Genomic DNA, 19,485 nt, shown 5'->3' on the forward strand with positions numbered 1-19,485 from the left:
TGCAACACCGGTTTTTAGTAAATAATGTTTGTTTTTTTTAAAGTAGTCATTTTTGTACGCTATAAAAACAAGAAGTCAAAATTAAATGGTCTTCTTTGTACGAAGCACTGCTGAGGCCTTGTGCAATCACTGTGATACATGAGGAGTTCGAGGCAGTGAGAAGTGTGGGAGCTCTGGCTCTCACTGTGCTGCTCTGACCGCTCGCTGCTGTGGCTGTGCAGGTGTGCCCTGCATGGCAGTATGGCAAGGCTCTGTTCGTCTTTTCATTCAGCTGAATCAGGGATGGAAGGATGCTTAGCTTTTCTTGTCTTTGTGTCTTTATTTCTCTTGCTGCAGTTTTTCATTGTTTACTTAAATTGCTATAGTAATTTAAAGAAAAACTGGCCTGAACTTGGACTTGTACCCAAGGAACTCCCAGTTATGCCCAGAATCATACTAGTCAGTATTCAGGGGGGAAAGACAATGAATCAAACAACTAACCATAACTCTTAGGACTTTCCTTTATATAGGTAGGTACGATCAGTACTTGTCATGTGCTAAGAAGAAAATATAGACTTTGCATTTTATCTGCAAGGAAAACAATGAATGAAAAAATTCCAGGATCTGATCAGCAGGAGATCCAAAGGTTCTTATTTTTATACGTGTCCTTAAAGCGGGGCTGTAGCTAAATTTGATTTCTTACGGACTGCTAATGTTGTTTTCAGAAAGGACAATGTTTCTGATTGTGTAACAGCAGTCCTGACAAATAGCGTATATACATCTGTGGGATGGCCACTTAAACTGTGTTACAGAAACGTTTAGATTTGTGTAACCAGGCTGAATTTATATTCAGAGATATTTTTCTAATAATAGATTTCATGGCTTCTTAGATACCAGGCAGAGCTCTTTTGGTCACTGTATGGCTGTGTGATCCAGGGCAGTGCCAGAACAGAGCATGACTGCATCTGTAGAACCCAGCAACGGGAGAAGAGAAGCGTAATGGGGAATGTTTAGGTTCAGAAAGTCTGAGTTCAGTTCAGTTCTGTGATTTGTAGGGCTCTGCTCTCTCATGACTACTGCAGAGGTCTTTTTTACCTTCTGCCCCATCTCCCATTTCTGTCACCCATCCTCTCGTTTGTTGGCAGTGCTGTCACCATCAGTCTCTTGGCCCTTCCCTTCTCTGTTTCCTTCCTTTCTGTTAAGTTACTGCTTGCTTTTCTTTTCTTTACCCCTGTCCATTTTATTGCATCAAAGCTTTACCATTTGATACAGGTAGCACCTGACCTTTTCAGTAACTCCATGTGTGAGCAGGCAGTGGTTCTAGCAGGTGAACCAATTTAGCATTAAATCAGTTATTTATGTATTTATTGTAGAGCATTTTTCCAGCTGAATAAATTTGCAGATCCACACATGGTGAAGCTGTGTTTTCATTTGCCAGAACCACCGGCTTTTTTAGTCAATGTATTCCACCATAAACTCAGGATTTGGTAGAGACACGGAATAGAAAACTCAACCCAGTCTCTGAATTAAACACATTCTTAGAATGGAAGAGAGTAGACAAACCTTGGGTCGCTTAAGTATTTGCTGTCTGTTTGTGCACCTCTGCCCATGCAGATCTCTGTCATCAGAACTCTGCTGTGTAGTTAACATACTGTGCTAAGAGAATAACAGAGCTGCTTTATTGAGCGTTTTCTGAGCTCTCCTTGTTATCTGGCTCAACAGAATAGGCTGCTAATGATAGACTGGTGGCAATGTTATTTGGAGTCAAAAAATTGACAAGTAAAATTGGTTCCTTTATTTTATTTTCTTCTTCGAAAGATTCGCTCCAGGAAATTAGAGAAATATAATTTCAGATATCTAAGAAAGGCATCCTTGCTCTGTAGTGGTTTAATTTTGTGTTGTGCATATTTGGTTGAAATTCTTCATGTAATCTGCAAAATTCTTTGTTTTTTAAACATAATATAGTGAAATTTGATGCAGTAGTTCGCTGTGTGCTCGTAGCAACATGGAGCAGATGTGATGGTTGTGACTGGGACTTTGGAAGCTGAAAGCTGTTGATTTGCCCAGTCCCTTTACTGGACAGCTTCTGAATCACTGGTGCCATGCCTGATGTACGTTTTTGCCAAATGTGCATCAGTTAAGCAGACACGGAGCATTGATGACCAACTTGAGCATTTCAGCTGACTGGATGGGAGCTTTTGCCTCTTAGATCTCATATATTTCAAAAGGCAAATATTCTCTGGTTTTCTGTGTGGGGCTTTTGGAGAGGATCCTGTGATGCTTGAATTATTCTAATGCATCTGCAAGATCAAAGCTCATCCCTTCATTTTGGGGGGGTGGTGGGTTTTCTGTTGTAAGGTCGACGTTTTCTGCAGCGGAAGGCAAGAGATCCTCATTCATGAATTCTCTAGGAAGGCTGGGAGGAATGGGCAGGTCCAGAATTGGTTTCCAAGGTTTTCCAGGACACTTGGGGAGAGGAGATTCTGTGTAATCCTCCGGCATCCCTTTAAATGAAGAGATATCAGGAGAATACACTGGTTCTGTAGGAGTATCGATTTCTGTCCTTACAAACTCTGCACTGAGGAGCTCTAATGCTGTTTCAGCAGCAGATGATGGGAGGGTTTCTTTTGGACTAAAAAACCTTTCACTGGATTCCTCAGAAGAATCAGGTTTATGATGTTTGTGTTTACCATTTTTAATGTGTTTTCTATGTCCACACCTGTGGCCCTTCCTGGGCCCACAGTCAGTTTCCGGCTTGTGCCTTTTGGCAAATTCATGATCCCTTTTCAATCCGTGCCTAAGTTTATGCCTCTGTTTGTGCCCAGGTTCAACTTCGCCATCTGGTCCCTGTCTGTCATCTTGTCTTATTTCTTCATCTGCTCTTTGACTTTCTCCTTCATTTGTATTGGAGGCTGGAGTTCCAACTACCTGTGGTAGTTGAACGAAGCTTCGTAAAGGAGTGAATCCTGGAGGCCTTCTCACCATTGCGGTCTGAAAAACAATGCAGTAATAGCTGTGTTGGTACGTATACGAGAGCAGGGGCTTCAGATTTGGCAAGATCAAAACCTCATTGCAATAGATGGGTCAAAATCAGGTTTTTCAAAGCGATCTTAATAATCTTTTGTGTCTGTAATAAGCATGAAAACAAACGTCCTCTTCAGTAATTCTGGAGTATTTTAGCAGCTGTATATTGAAAGAGCAATTTATCACTGAGATTCTGCCAGTTCACTTGGGAGTGAAACTACAGAGAGGAACATATGTGTTTGTTTTAATTTATGAACAATATGGTTCATTTCTATGACTGATTATCCCTGCTCATGTTAAAGTATAGCATTCTGATATACTGAAGTTTGACACATCTGTGGACAGTTTCAGTGCAGAAGCATACCCTAGATCTGGATTGATTTGTCACATGAAATGTAGCTATTCAATTTTTTATTTCTTCATTTGACATATATATTCCATAGGACTGTTGGAAAAAATACTCAGAGGTTAACGCTGACACTATAAAATGTTTGATTGTTTTTGAGTAATCTCTATTCCCCCATCAGTTCCACTGGAAAATAAAGATTGAGTGGCTGATATACAGTCTTGTGAAAAAAATGTGTGTCATTTCTGTCAACCCGTGCCTGACCCTTATCTAACTGCAAATAGGGGCTCTTCAGGTTGGAGCTAACTTTGGAAGTTGTGGATACAATATTTTAAGGGAGACAAAAAGGGGAGCCATTTATTAGTTGATACATAAAGAATGAATAGATGATTATGAAAGTGCTGCAAGTTGCTTAATGGGAATGCAGGTTAATCAATCACACTTTATTCACTCAATCTTCGTTTCTTGATTGGGGAGCATGGGAATCTCTGGATTTATTAAAAACAGCAACAAAAACAACCCAAACTAACAACCTGCAATCATCAGAATTATAATCGGAACTAAAGAAGTTCTGACAGTAAGAAAAATATATGTTGTGTTCTGAAGCTCTCAAACTGGCCCATGTTCATGGCTAGCTAGTAACGGGATCTTTTGGAATGGATAAAGAAATTAATGTATGCCTTCACTTATGATCAAAGAATGGCTTGGGTTGGAAGGAACCTATAAGATCCTCTAGTTCCATACCTGCTGCTTCAGCCAGGGTTCCCAGCCACTAGATCAGGCTGCCCAGGGCCCCATCCAGCCTGGCCTTGAACACCTCCAGGGAGGGCCAGCCACTGCTTTTCTGGGCAGCCTGTGCCAGTGCCTTACCACCCTCTGAGAGAAAAATTTCCCCCTAACATTTATCTAAGTCTCCTCTTTTTTACTGTAGAATCATAGAATTGTTTGAGTTGGAAGGGATCTTTAAAAGCCATCTGGCCCAACTCCCTGCACTGAACAGGGACACCCACAGCTCCATCAGGTGCTCACAGCCCCATCCAGACTGACCTTGGGTGTCTCCAGGCATGGGGCATCCACCACCTCTCTGGGTTACCTGTGCCAGTGCCTCTCCACCCTTATTGTAAGCATGTTTTTTTTTCTTTTATCCAGTCTGAACCTTCCCTAGTGATGATGGGTAGTGAAGAAAAGCTGTCATACCATTAGCTGATATTGAGAGCAGTTAACCTGAGAGATGATTTTTTTCTCCAATGGGACCACATAAATTTGTGCTTCACAGCGCAGTGGTAGCTGTTGACAAAACATCAAAAACAGCATGTTAAGGCAAGAAAACATCAAACAACATGAATGAGTTGTACACAAAAAAATTTACATTTTAATAATACTTTTAAATACTTGGAGTTTTACTTGAATATAAATGGAATCGGTTTTAATGATGGAGAAGTCTATGCTGGGACAGATTGCTGCTTAGCTTTTTGACCTCTTAGGATGCCTCTGTGAACACTATACTGCAGTTTTGAACTGGATATTGGATTTGTGCCCAACACTGTTCATTCCTAACAAACACTGCTTGTTAATCATACTACCCCTACTAAAGATGGGGAAATTGAGACAGTGAGAGGTATTTCTTATTTTTCTGGGTAATGCCAGCTGCACTAACAGTTTTTAGCTCTTAGAGATAAGCACTGTTCACATGGTGGGAAAAAGGAGTGAAAATGAAGAGCCTTCTCTTTCCCAGCAGGTCCCTCATCAGTGGTTTCTGGCTCTATCAGCATTTCTTTCCAGTGTCTGAAACAGATTTCCCCAGTATCAGCAGCATATACTCCAGAAGCATAATTCCTTTGCACATTGAGAACACTAAAATCTCTCACTTTTCTTTACTGAAAGTGCAACAGATGCAGGAGCATTGACATCGTTTCATATCACAGCCACCTCCTTTCTTTGATTCTTCGTTATCAGAGAAAAGTCCCTTTTGCTTTGCATTGAGCACTGATACCACAGTTGAAGTAACTCAGTTTAAGCTTCCTGTTTTAATGCTGTTGTCACTGGTTTGGGGTTGCAAACTGGAAGTTTTTGTTGTTGAAGCAACAGAAACCAGGATCAAATGTGAGTTTACTTTGTGTATGTTTCAGATTGCAAAGGAATTGCCTGTTAGAAACACTACCATTGGCAACATCATCACTACTTACACTGTCTGTTGTGGCTTCACAGTCCTCATTAAGCTTTTCAAATTCTTTTTTTGAGCAGTTTGTCTTCTGGACAAAAAATACCAGATTGTAGTTTTGTCCTGCAACCACCTAAAAATTAGCAAGAAGACCTTTTGTCATAAAGGCATTTTTATTGAAAAGAGTTCAGAGGCAGAGATGGTTTTCTACAAGCTTATACTACAGGCTCATATGACTTATAGTCTACAAGTCCTGACCCCCTGGGGCAATGTATGTTAAGAACAACATTAAAATGTTTGACAGAAAACCTATCTGCTTCTAATCAACTTACTTATTTATTCCTGTTCCCATTCTCAGAAATTCCAACATAGAAACTGAAGGAGACAGAAAGGTCAGAAAAACAGGTCCACAGTTTTGGCTTTGTTTTATTGGATGCCTGTCATAATTTAATTAATAACAAATGAAATCGTTAGAGACACCACTGTAAGGAGCCAAATATGATGTAAGAAGAGTTGAATGTGAGTAAAATGAAGTGTGTGGTGAGCAGACTCAGTTGAAAATGAGCATATTTGCCAAATATATTAAGGAGGGAAACTGTTTTGGTTGAAGAATGTGCCTGGTACAAGTTCTCTTAGTATTTTTACAGAGCCCAAGATAATGTATCTTGCTTTAGAGACAGAAAAATACATAAAATTCTTTCAGTCTAATTTATAAAAGTGTGTATGCTAATATTAATCATTATGTGAAAAGTGATAAAAATATGTAAAAGATGGAAAAGATGCTTACTGTTAGTGAGTTAACATGAGCTGATCAGAAATTTTTGCCCCAGCGGTGCCCATTATGCTCATGAGAAGTTCCCTACATGGTATTTTCTGAACTACTCCCTTGTTTTATATTCAGTTCTTTCCATTTCTCAGAGCTTACAGCTACTGTAGAGTAGATAACAGCTGAAATAATTCGCAGGGTATTGGTGTGGTAGATCAAGTGGGTAGTTCTGTCTAATAGATCTTCTCTATTTTCAGAAGTCTATGGAATATTACCAAGGCTGATTAAAAAGTGGGGTAGAGATATAGAAATCGGATAGACAATGTTAGCCTTCTTGCCATGCTTCTACAATCCCCTTTTAAGAAAAAAAGAAAAAAGAAAAATCAAGAGGCCAGAGATTTTTAAATCCAAGCCAAAATGGTTAAAATTTCACAAGACAAAGTGCACAGATATCTCAGTTACTGTGTGTATCAATGCGTAGAGAAAAATATTATTTGAAATCCAAATGTTAAGTTTAGACCAGTAACAATGCCGTGTCTGTTCCTCATTTTTGTATTATATGGAGAATTAGATTTAAAAGGAAAAGTAACTCTCAACCTGAACTGTCGCTGATTCTATTTCTGCAGCTTGATAGTAGAAGTCATCATTGGTCTCTAAATTAAACTTTTCCACAGCAACCTTCAGTAGTTCCTTCACTTCTGCACTGTCAGTTGGGATCGTACTTGGACAACCAGCACAAACTTGAGTGGGAGGATTTACCACTTCTTCAGCTGAAAGAAACCGACAGATGTCAGATGTAAGGAGCAAAGGTTTCTGTCTAGATATAGGCAGGGAAAACCAGTTATTTATACACCACTGCCTTCTGGCACACTTCTGATATGAGTCCACCAAATTAAACCAAAATATCTTTGCATTTCATATGATCAGCAATATTGTACCTTGGTTATCTGAAAGAGCCCTGCATCAGCGCCTGGTGTTGCATTGGATAAGTACAGCTCTCTCACACAAACAAGAATTGTATATACTGAATGTGGATAGCTAGCAAGTAAAGGCAGAGAAGACATTTATTGAATAAAAACAAGCAAATGAGTAACAAGTGAGAATGCAGCACTTACTACGTACATGGGGTAATACTGGACTCCCTGTTATAAAGCCCTGAAACTGTCAGAATATGTCTCCAAATAGATAGGTGCAGGAAACATTAAGAAACATAGATAGATAGGAAACATTAATAAGAAATCAATTTGTGGCTTAGATTGTAATGAACTTAGAAATTCTAAGTTGCTTACTTACCAGGAAAAAAATAAGCTTCTAATATATCAAAATGAAGTGTAACTATGCAGTATGAAATAAACAATAGTATTGGTAGCTGAATTACCAATTTTGGCCTTTGTCTCCGTTGCCTTTCAAAAGAACAAAACAGAGCGTATGAAATATTTATAAGAAGTGAAAGAAAACTCTACAGTAAGACTTCATTAAGAGGCAGCACAGCTTTCATCTTAAAATAATTGCTTTATCTTGTTGTTATCAGTTCTCATCTCTTGGATTCTTATCTTACCTATTATTTTATTGTTGTAATAGAAACATCAACGTTGCAGAACGTTCAGAACTGTTAGTGATAATTACATACCTGGAAGGTTGCACTGGCTTGCAATATCTACAATCTCTGCCCGAAGATTTTCATATGCTTTGGCATCACATTTGCCTATACGCTGCAGTCACAACAAAAGAAACAAACAAAACCAGCTGCTTAGTGTGTAGAAACAATGAAGAAGCTCACACTGTTCTTACTAACAGAATGAGTCAACCACACTACTGATAATTTCTTCCTTCAATATGCCAGGAGCAAGAAGCCTTTGCAGAGTTTGCAGAGCCAAAAAATAAGGGTTTCAGAGAGTTACTCAGAGAAAATAAAATTGTGACAGAAAGGCTAAGTGACTTATTTGTATGTATTCATTACAGAAGGAAAGAGAGAAGTTTACAAACCAGAATCCAATTTTTTGCAGAGCTCTGGTATTTGTCTTAAACTCCAAAGATCAAAAGGAAGATTACACATCTAACAAATCAAACATTACCGAGTTTCTGGGCCTGCTTGTATTCACCCAAGTGCTGTAGGGGAGCTGTGGTAGATGATGTGCTTAAGATTGCCTTGCTATTTTAGGCTGAAATAAAAAAAATGTGATCCTGTTCTTTTTTAAATGTTGTGGATCTGTAAGGTTCACATCTGTACTATTCAAATTATTAGAATGTAAAGAAAGAACTAATTGGCACAACTATATCAGAATTGGTTGTAAACGAAAGTTGTATTTTGCAGATTGCTTCAAAAGCATCACAAAAATTGGTAGAGACCTGACGTTGATAAGTAAAGATTCAGAAAGATTTCAATGAAGTCTCTTACTGAGGTCTCTGAAGGAAACAAACTAACTGTAGAATAAGAGGAAAGGCTCCTATGTGGATAAATACTCAGTTAAAATACATGAAATAGCAAAGGATTAATGATTAGTCTCATAGAGAAAGGACTGCAAGAGCTGGATGTTAGATGTTGATCTGGGAGAAGGAAACCAATATAGAGAAATGTAAAGTAATGCACAGGGGAGAAGCCAGTTCTGACTTCACGTTAGGCACTGAGCTGATAGATTCATGATCTTAGGGTTATGATGCACTTGAAAGTGTCATCTATGAAAACATCTGCCTAGCAGTGGTTTAGAAAAATGGGGAAAAAAATAATATCAAGGTTTATTATCTAGGCTAGAGAGAAGGAATGACATTATGGCCCATTACAGCTCTGTGGTTCACATAAACATGTTGATTACAAGCAGCTTTTGTGGAATTTGGTTATTCTAAGGAGTGGAATATTTTGGAACAGCATATTCTAATAGTATCTCTAGATGATCAGTTGCTGATCTTAGTTGCTGTCTTAGTTTCGGCTGCTTATTTATTCCATCGATAAAGATCCAGTCTCACAGACACTCTGTGGTCAAATCAGAATGGAAAGGTGGTAACTCACCTGGATTATGTGAGATGGACAGAAGCCATTATCTCCCAGTGACAGGTTGGACAACTCAGGCTCAAGAAAATAAGTAACTCGCTTAATGTTTTAGGACAAGCATTGCTAACAGCGAATTTTGTTTCATCTAGCCAGATTCTCAGTCTCCTATTATTTACTACAGTGTTGTGACTCTTTCCTTTTTTGTTCAATGCTTTCAGAAATGCAGTGATGTGTTTGAGACCTCTAGGGAGTCATTTACAAGCAGGAATGTAATGTCCAACCGCACACTTCCACAACAGCTGAAACAGATGGGAGTTGGGCTCTTGTGGCTCCTTCCCTCACATTTACCACCGCTGTTCACCATGGCTGTACGTTCCTGCTTTGGCTTTGGCACAAGCACTTGTCTCACTCCTTGGTGAGATGGTCCAGGGAGATTGGTTGAGAGAGCAGCTCTCTTTTTGGTGCAGTTAATTCTGTTCCAGGTCAGAGCAACAAAGGAGGTACTTGGTTTTGTGGCGCTATTGGTCTGGATTACGTGTATTTGTTAATAAGTCTCTTTTGAAGCTCTTACTTGGGCTGTAGTAGAGATAGGTAGCAATTCAGCTACTTACTTAGGAAATGTTCTGTGCTGGGAAAACGGCTAACTGTAACTTTTTGCTTTGTGTCTGAACAGCTCTCTGAATAGGAATTTCTTAAGGGTTTTATTATTAGGATGAGACTTCAGATTCAATGGAGTAATCTGCAAACATTTCATTCTTAGTCACTAATTCAAGAGAGAACTGCATAAATAGATGGTTATCTGTAAGCCTGAATTTTAACATCATTAGCTAAGTTAAGCAAGACTGTAAAATACATGTTTGAGTCAGATCTCAGCCGTTATTTGTTAATATGACATTTTTGTGATAAGTAGGTTGTGAAGATTACTTACACCTTCAGAAGTGGTTTTGCATTCGTGAGTTAAATCTTCAAATTGGTCTTTGGAGCAATTTGTTTCCTTGATTTCATATTTAATTATGTAATTCCATCCAGCTACCACCTGGAACAGATATTTAGGAGATATTTACATTATGTAAACTAATACAAACTTTGAAGTTCCACTACTGAATGCAATCAACGAAGAAAGCAAAACCACCCTTCTAAGCCTCTTCCATCCATCAAATCACATTGCAGTCATTGAGCCATACAGTATTTATGAGCTAACCAAAAAATGTTGTCCTTGCAGTACAGAAAGTAAACTAAGTCAAGTAGTTATTAGAAATGCAGTTTATATTCAGATTCTGCTTCTGGCAAGCCTGTAGCCTTGTAATGCATGGTTTCATGCACTTTCCTCCGAAGTATCTGTTACTTATTACTGCCAGTGACAGGAAGCTGGTCTAGATGGATGACTACACTAATACAGCTTGGCAGTTCCTGTGTTCCTAAGTATGTGACATAGTAAAATAGTATCTGAATAATGTAACTTTACACTGCTGGCATCATTTGTTATTGAGTGTCCTGTGTTTGTCATCTGCTTGTAATTGTGTCTGCTTTGGGCCTTTTCCCCCTCCCCTGCTTTGTCCAGATCTTTGACCTCCCTTCATTTTCTCTGCAGGAAGTAGTTCTGTTTTCCTCACTGCAGCTATTGATTTCATCTATAAAATCTCTCCATGTCACAGGGTTGGATCAGTATTAGATTAAAAAAAGAGAAAGAAAGAATCAAAGATAAACTTTGTATCCCTTTCTATTCTAGATCAGTTAAAGCAGAGGGCTGTGACTAGTCTCCATTAGCCACAAGTGTCACGATAGTTTTCTTTTGAGCTGCTGAATTGCAGTCTCTTTGACATTTGCTTGTAAGACTTAATTGTTGTGTAAGCTTGTCTTTCAGCTAAGAGAATTATTGCCATCAGTAAATGAAGGGCCGTCAGAACTTAATCATGGGTCAAATTGATGTGAGACTCGATGCTTTTTGGCAAAGTAAAAACATACACAAATAAAAGGGTTTGTAGTTGGTGTTGAGTTATATACTGTTTAAAAAGCAAATGGGAAACTTGGCTTTCTAGCAACATCATGCCAATCCATGGGAGAACCTTTCATGGGGAAATAAGCACTGCCTGCAGTACCAGAAATTTCTGCAGCCTGAGCATTCACTTGCAAAGCAGATATTCTTCTGTGCAGAAATCTTTCAGCCAGCAATAAGCTTGCTTTTTTTCTTATGCATGTTTTCTTGTACTGGCTCACCTACCCTGTGGTGTATATCACCTACTGACATACAGGTCCTATTGCACTGCAAACACGTAGGTGCCTTCTGCTGTTTGAGAGGCTGTAGAGTATGAGAGACATCCGCACAAGCTGGCACAAAACCTAGAAGAGATCTGTTCCTGCTGGAGCTTCATGGACAAGCCAAGTGGAACACTCCAGAGCATCTGAGATGACACAAGGTGCTTGTGTCAGCACTGAATAAAAATAAACTGGTGCTGAACACTGGTTAGTTGTAGCTGCAGATAAGGAAAAAAAGCCTTTATAAAATTGATAGCTCTAAAAATCCAGCAACAGTTTTTGATTCTGTGTAAGTGAAGGGAGTTATTTACATGGTCTGTGCTCTATATAAATTCTATATGCTTTTATCATGAAATATCCCTTAACATCACAAACATTTACACAACCAAAATATCTTTTTAAAAATGTAGAGAAAAAAAAATCATATACAGACCTGTCTTTGAGCTTCTGTTATTTCCACAAGTTTGAAAAGGACAGTTTCACCACTGTGCTTGTTGAACTTTACAATGGCTTTTTTCAGAATTTCTAACACTTGTGAATTGTCACTTGGTATCGTATGAAAGCATCCAAGACAGGTTACCTGAGTAGATGGTATCGTTGGTTGAACTGCAAAGGAACAAACCAAAAAAAGGCAGGTTTTCATGTTAAGAAACCTCAGGTTTTAATTTTTCATGTTAAGTCGTGTGAAAAATGGTTCAACATGCCAGAATCTTTTCTGCTTTTAAGCAGAATGATAAGCAAAATCCAGATTTTAGTTTCAGGGCCTGCACAGACCCTCACTGTATTTAGATACAGGCTTCTGTGTGTGCTGGTGGGGGCCATCCGTGAAACCTTTATCCAGCAGCAAATTTAATTCAGAGAAATAAATGAGTTCAGGAGTCACTGAATCCATTAAAAACCTTACAGGTAGTTTTGACACTGCTAAGGAAGGGCCTTCCCCATGCAGTTAGGGAAAAGCAGTGAAGGTCACAGCTAAAGAGATGTTTTTTGGACTCTTGGAAGCTCACCTGCTGGGTGCAGCTGCTCGCTGTCCTCACCATGTTCCAGGAGGGGGACTTTGGCAGGAGCTTTTTGGCTCACCCACGTGAACAGCCCTGACTTAGAGCTCCTCAGGGACTATAGTTGAACTATCATTGCACTGCTGTGTTGTGTGAGCTCTCCCTGCTAGTCACTTCAGCTGCCACCTGCCTCTTGGTGTTACTCTCAGGCATAACTGACTGGATTGGTTGTCGATAGGCAAGTTTGATGGGATGCTCAAACTTCTGTTTCTTACTACTAATCCTATTAACTCTCTTTCCTTTCTAGTAATCATGGATTAGATTTTCATAAATTAATTTTATAGTTCAGTACATAAATTAATTTCATGATTCAGTGAGCTTGGGACAATATGTGGTCTCTGTGGAATTGAAATAAAATTTGTGTGCCTGATCCTCAGCTGACATAAATTGACTTTAATGGCGTTATGCCTGCTTGCATCAGCCAGGGAATCAATCCAGGGTCAGCATGATCAAACAGTTCCACCAAGAAGGCTGAACTCTATGTTCCCTAACATGAAGGGAAAGTCCCTCACCAGTTAGAGTCTATTGCTTAACTCTTTGTGTTTGAATCCTTTGCATTTGATTTGGCTCCTTTGTACATGTGGAATACCTCAGGGTAAGCAATGCTATTTAGTCTTAGATCTCCAAGAGGCACTTGATCAAAATTTAGCCTGCGATGTTTCTAGCATCACTTATTGCCGCTGGCTATTGACTCAGCAATGAACGCCATATATGCACTACACAAAAATTATTACTCCCTGAAAATGGGGTGATATAGGACAGCAGTATGCCCAGTGCCAGAAGGACTGTGGTCTTTACATTCTGCACAAAGATGCATGCTTTTTTCAGAGTTGCTATGTTGTGTAACAAGCTGAACTTCTTAGGCTGAATATGTAATTCTAATTCATGGCAGTTGTTTTTTAGCTTTCTAAATAAAGATTCAGATGCAGATTCCCCATGCTCTCTCTGTGAGATTCACACACATTCAGTTGGCAACTAGATGTCACCATTGCCCCACTAATTGGAAACCCAGTGGCCTCTGCAGTAGCAGAGCATGGAATTTGTCTGTGTTCCTGGAAAGACACTGACTGTAGGTACAACACTACAGCTTTAATCAAGAGAGCTAGGGAACAAATGAAAACAAACCCACGAATATAAGCTGTCTAACAATTAGAAAGTTGTGGTAAATACTTCTGTAGTTAATGTGCACTTGGCTCCATGCTACCAGTTAGATGGATTTTTAAAACCAGCTGAGATTTGTGTTACATGAATGCCAGCCATAGCTACAGAAATATCTCAGTTGTAAAGCTTTCAAACAATGTGACCCATTTCTGATGAAGAGAATTACAATGCAAATGTAAGTTTTATATGAATATTTTATAGGCAAGCAAGGTAAAACTCCAATACTCTCCATTGTTAGGATCTAAGTGATGTTGTAGTTTATCATACATAATTCTATCACTACTGATTATTATTTTTTTTAATTTAAATCTGCTCCCTCCCCATTCGGGAGTCAATTTTTGTTTTGATAAGCTTTAACAGAAATAATGCAGTCATTCTTAGCTTGGAGAAAGTTAATTTCTGGTGCAATTTCATACCTGGTTAATTAAGGACAGAAACTTCAAGTGTGGAAAGGGGTATCTAGTTTCCATGTTATGGATGTGCTTTTGGCCTTAAGCAGATTCATTTCATTTCCCATGTGTAAGGAAACTTACAACACACCCACAAGACACTTAGCTTGTGTGTGCATACCAGTGGAGTGAAACTTTTACCTTTAAAATGCAGTTACTTCTGAAAGATGATTTATGAATGTCTGAATAGAATGTTCTTTTTTTCCCATTCTTATTTTTCTATGTACTTTATGAATGCTGCCCCAAACAATTACTTACCTGCAACAATTTTGCAATCTTGTGAAACATTACTTATTTTTTCAGCGTTATTCATGTGAACTTGAGCTGTGCATTCTCCTGTTTTCTGCAAATACATACAGCAATATTTGACTTAACATTGGTTGATGAAAAAAAATACTGTGCTGTACATTCTTTCAGCTGTTGAACAAAGTTGACAGTTGCAAGTTGAGTTTGGGGAACAAGTTCATATGTTCTTTTGTAATGATGTCAAGTTTGCTGTTTTGTTATTGGAAAAGGAACTGTCTTGTTTGCTAGAAGAGCAGAGAATGAACTGAGCAATTTATTTAGAAGATTGCTTTGTATCATGGTTGATAAGTGTTAATTAACTAAAGATTTTGCTGTCAGAATAAAGGAAATGAACACATTCTCATAAATGAAGTCTAAAGAATTGTGTTCCTCTCTGCTGATACAAGATGTGCACCAGCAATCATGACATTTCATATTGCTTCAAATAATATGATCCCTCTTCAATACTTTTTTTTTTAATGCTTTCTGTACAATATGAAATGACAATGATTTCTGCTGGGGATTTGCAGTGTTCCTGCATGCTGTGTGAGCCTGACTGCACCTCCTCTTTTAAGTGCTTTCTAATAGCACAAGCCAGATGGGCTTTGCACTGCTAAGCACCCTCTGGTAAGTGCTCTGCCACAGCGGCTTCCATGTCAGTGTTTTTATTGGTGCCAATCTGGTTGGTTTGGTTGTGCAACTTCCATTACACACGAGCAATAGGATGTTTGATAGCCCGTTCTTGTTAGAGTACCTTCTGCTGGATTTACTGTGAATCGTCATATTGAAGATTTAAAATGATCCCTTCTGCTGAAATTCAGGTCTGTAGTGGTAAATTCACAAATATGGTAGTTAAGTTCAGGGTTGTAAACTCTTCTATACTTTATTTCTGTAAACTATCAAAAATAGCATAGCTGCAAAAGTTAATTCTCTTCCATGATTTTTTTGTTTTGTTTTGTTTTGTTTTTTTCCCAGGAGAGCAAAGTCCTGGTCGTTATCCTGATGTTTCTGTTCTGGGCAGTTTTAAAGAGGAGAGATACTTACAGCTTCTGCAGATGCTTTGTAATCACAGTCCTTCCACAGTTTGTTTTCCTCAGTGGCACAAGTGGTCTCTCGTACCTGATATTTCACGTGCAATTGTTTGGCAGGACCTACCTGGATAGAAACAATATGCAAGTGTATGGGAACAGTTGAGTCACAACCTGAACCTCTCCTTGATGGCCGGAGGCGAGCACTGGGTCAGCCCCAGGAGCACTCAGGTGAAGGCAATGCAGCTGTGTGACGGAAAGGGTGCAGCCTGGCTGCACCTCTCCTAACCAGCCAGAGGCTGACTGCCACTGAGGAAGGCTCTCTTTGGAGATCTCCTCGTGGAGTTTCTTGCATGCCTACGACACCCCTGAGCACTTTTCATTTCTTTCTGATTATCTTTTCCTATGTGATAATCTTACTAGCCTAACTTCTCTGTATACTTATTGATCATACAATGCTTCACAACATCTGTATAGTTATTTATCTTACAGCAAGTCATCATTTGCATAGTGATAAATCAAGACATCAGTGAAAAGATAAGAACTGTGAAGAGCAAATACTATCCATTGGTTACCTCATGTTTTATACTATGGTTTCAGATTAGCTGCTGGTCTCTGCGAAAGGTCTCCCATGTATCATTCCCTCTCAGAAATTACCTAAGTATATTACTGAGTCTTTACCTGTGAGTACAAATATGGTATGTCCTACTACCTATGCTTTAACTTATTTTATCTAGGACTTTAAGAAACAGACATGAGTGATTAGGTTTTATATTTGCATTCAAGCATATTCCAAATAAGCAAATTAGTCTGCTGCTTGGATAATTAACTACTAGTTTGGACTGTGCTCCTGTTCAATTCCCTCACTCTCACACTTGTTCTCCTCCCAAATCTGTCCATTCTCCTTATGTACCATTCTCCTTATGTACAGCCCTACAGGCCTCCCATAGGTAGCAATAGCCAGCAACTGTGGAGCAGCCTGGTGGTGCCCAAACTGCCTGTGCTCTGTGGTTTGAGGGTAAATAAGCTGCCCTGCATACCTAGGTGAAAAGGGCAGAGGGCTTCTGAGGCAGCCTTTGGCTGCTCCTGCAGTGTTCTTACAGGTGTTAAAGGCTGTGCTGCTCTTGGGGATGGTCTCACAAATCCCCTAAGATTTTCAGGCTATTGAAGTTTGTCATGGCCAGTGCAAGTGCTTCTGATGTTATTAAATAAGGGGGCATTTTCTCCTTGCAATAAACTGAGTAGTAAGCCCTGTACCAACAGGTAACATTAATACACTGCAAGGTTTGTAGCTCATCCTTCAGAGATTATATAATGACAAGTTCTGGTTTACTGCCACTAAAAATGCTCTGTCAGTGTACTTTTTCAAATACAAACACGCACAGTTGCTGTAGGTTAATGTTAATTCTCAGTTGTATCACTTGAGGATAACCAAATGATACTTCTTGTCTTAATGGTATCAAGAAAGAGAAGCTGAGTTAGCATGGGTGGAGTATGCTAAATGTATGCTTGTGTAGGTGAGGACAGAATTATCTTTTGTTCTTTCAATTCCTGTTATACGTTGCTACATCTCTACAGAAAGTAGAAGTATGATGTGATGACTGCAGGCTGTAAGACAGGATGAAAAGATCTCTAAAAATATAATGGACTTAATCCTTAGCAGGTGTAAATTGACATTTATGGAACTGCACCAGGTTGTACTGTCTGGGATGTGGCTTTAAAGAGCCAAACCCTGCTGTCTGTTAACGGTTGTAACCTGGAGTAAAATCAGTTCAGTGAGCAAATGCAACTCATGAGAAAACACATTCTTTCTGTGTGTCATTTGTTGTTGTTTCATGTCGTTATTTTTTATGAACAGTTATGCCTTTAACTGGGGCAGGTTCAGTCTTCCACCAGTCAGCTTTTATGTTTTATTACCTTATCAATAATGAATGTACATGAATATATAATAACCAGCTATTTAATTAATGCATTCAGCGCTGTGAGACTAGCAATGAGTAAAATCTGTGCTCTTTCTGGAAAAAGTCTATAGAATATGAACAACTCTCTCTTGCAGATTCCTTCTGTGTTTTTTTTTGCCTTAGCATCAGTCAGATCAGTGGCTCAAGTAATAATTGATTTTCACCTCAGATCTTTCAAGAAAAGGCACTATATTGAGAGAAAGATGAACAGGAATTGCATTAAATATGTATTCTTAAAAATAGAACATAAGACAAAATACTGAAAATAATATCTATCCTTTGGATAAGGAGTTGTGTAATGGCTCCAATACAAGGAAGCAGAAAGGAAGGTGATCTTACAGCTATGGTATTAAGAAGTTTGCATTTAGCTATTGTTATATTGTCAATAAAGACCATGGGAGTATTAATTTCTATAATTATATGAAGGCTTTGACAAATTTCAGTCTTTGTCTGCTAAAATCTCCCCAGTCTGATAACAGGAAAACCAGAGGGAAGGTGCCAGGAGATGTGGGTGCTGTACTGTAAAGCATTTAGCAATTTGTGTCCCTTTTCCATCCGGGTCAAAGCGTCTTGTGATTCTGGAGAGCAAAATATTCTGTCTGACACTGGGATTCTGATCCAATAGAAAAAAACTGCTGATGTTTTCAAGTAAAGCAATGCTTGTCGTCATTACGGTAATGTTATCTTGGTGTGCGTCTCAGAGGTAAATACTCTGTTAGATTAACTTTGTTTTGTAACTCTGTGCTGAAGGACTGCAGGCAGGAGATCACATTTCATTCTTTATTTCTTCTCTAATTTTAACTGTCACTCTTTGACTAAAATATCACCTAGTGCTTTTATATACATCTGTGACTCAGGACTGGTGTCAATCAAGTAATATTCAGGAACAGTTTTTTCACAGCATTGGGGAATTTTATCAAGTCGTTTTTTTTTAGCATGTGATACTAGCTCTTCTCAAGTCAAAATGTATCCACTTTATAATGTGTGCTTTGCCATCCATCTGAAAAATCTTAATGATGGCAGAAAGGGGTAAAATTTCCAACAGAAAGGAGAAAACTGGATGGACAAATAAGACAAATTGTATTAGTGGTATAAGTTTTCTATTATTTGCTTTTTAGTCCTTGCAATAGTAAGCAGTTCACCAGCACACAGTTCCACTGATAAGAACATAGTATACATCCTTGCTTGTCACAGTGGCAAGTATCTTACTGTGAGCCATTTCTTCAGTTTTTTTTGGTAAATATTTCTGCACGACGCTTTGCTGCCCCACTTGCTATCCCTTGTGAATCAGATGGAGCAAATCTGATTCAGAGTGCATAAACAATTCCAACATGGGTTTTTTTGCAAAGTCTACTTACTGTTCTCTTGGCTTCCATCACCATGTACAGAGCAAATTGATTACTAGTAGTGCTGTCTCCATTGTATTTCTGCAGTGCTGTGTCAACAGCTTCCAAGACATCTGGGTCATCGCAGTCCAAAAATTCAAATGGGAGAGGGGTGGCTCTAGCAGAAAAAAAGCTACAACACAGTGCTACAACAACAAGAAGTTTCATAACTGGACAAAAATAAAAGTCCCCTGCATTAGAAGGCTCTTTAAAAAGCAAAGGGAAAAGGAATGCCTGACAAGGATTTAATCACCTCTTATATTTTACAGGACCAATACCAAAGTAAACAAGTGAGCGGGTTGCTGGGGTTGGTTAGTTCTCATCATATCCTGTTTATACAGCAAATAAACTTCTGAATTCCTCTAAACGGATTTTGTGTGGTCACCAGAATGACACTAAGGTTATTCACCTGTTATCAAGATAACAGGCTAACTGGCTGGAGCTGGAGATCAGCTTACACTGGACAGGATGGCTCCTGAGCAAAGCAGCAAGCAAGACGCTTGCAGATCTCTGGCTTTTTAACATCAAGACTGTTACTCAGAAAGAATTAAATAAGAAGGTCACAGTAGTAAAGAAGTTCTAGTTCTGCACAGAGGCACTGTACATTTTATACATCTGTTTAGACACAGTAGTTCTG

The 19,485-nt window shown here is 38.9% G+C and overlaps 2 protein-coding genes across 2 annotated transcripts in view; one reads left to right on the top strand and one right to left on the bottom strand.

The window, feature by feature from the left end:
• SENP5 (SUMO specific peptidase 5) overlaps positions 1-19,485 on the top strand; it is a 150,836-nt gene that overhangs the window by 8,597 nt on the left and 122,754 nt on the right. The gene's annotated exons all lie outside the window — the stretch shown is intronic.
• On the bottom strand, positions 1,765-19,103 carry KNG1 (kininogen 1). Its single transcript, XM_048954465.1, has 10 exons — positions 18,822-19,103; positions 15,519-15,629; positions 14,448-14,532; positions 11,955-12,127; positions 10,194-10,301; positions 7,907-7,988; positions 6,874-7,046; positions 5,536-5,643; positions 4,547-4,636; positions 1,765-2,970 (listed from the first exon to the last, which is right to left on the bottom strand). The coding sequence occupies exons 1-10, from the start codon at positions 19,014-19,016 to the stop codon at positions 2,266-2,268; spliced, it is 1,830 nt and encodes a 609-aa protein (XP_048810422.1). The 5' UTR covers positions 19,017-19,103; the 3' UTR covers positions 1,765-2,265.

Source organism: Lagopus muta, chromosome 9 (genome assembly GCF_023343835.1).
Source record: "Lagopus muta isolate bLagMut1 chromosome 9, bLagMut1 primary, whole genome shotgun sequence".
NCBI classification, from domain to species: Eukaryota; Metazoa; Chordata; class Aves; order Galliformes; family Phasianidae; genus Lagopus; species Lagopus muta.

What these genes read in the sequence shown, in the direction of transcription:
- KNG1 (XM_048954465.1), bottom strand. Translation starts at nt 19,016, where the DNA reads ATGAAACTTCTTGTTGTTGTAGCACTGTGTTGTAGCTTTTTTTCTGCT. An exon ending in TGATGGAAGCCAAGAGAACA is followed by an intron (nt 15,630 to 18,821) that starts GTAAGTAGACTT and finishes GTTTCTATCCAG; the next exon opens with GTAGGTCCTGCCAAACAATT. An exon ending in GCTCTCAATATCAGCTAATG is followed by an intron (nt 2,971 to 4,546) that starts GTATGACAGCTT and finishes ATTGTTTTTCAG; the next exon opens with ACCGCAATGGTGAGAAGGCC.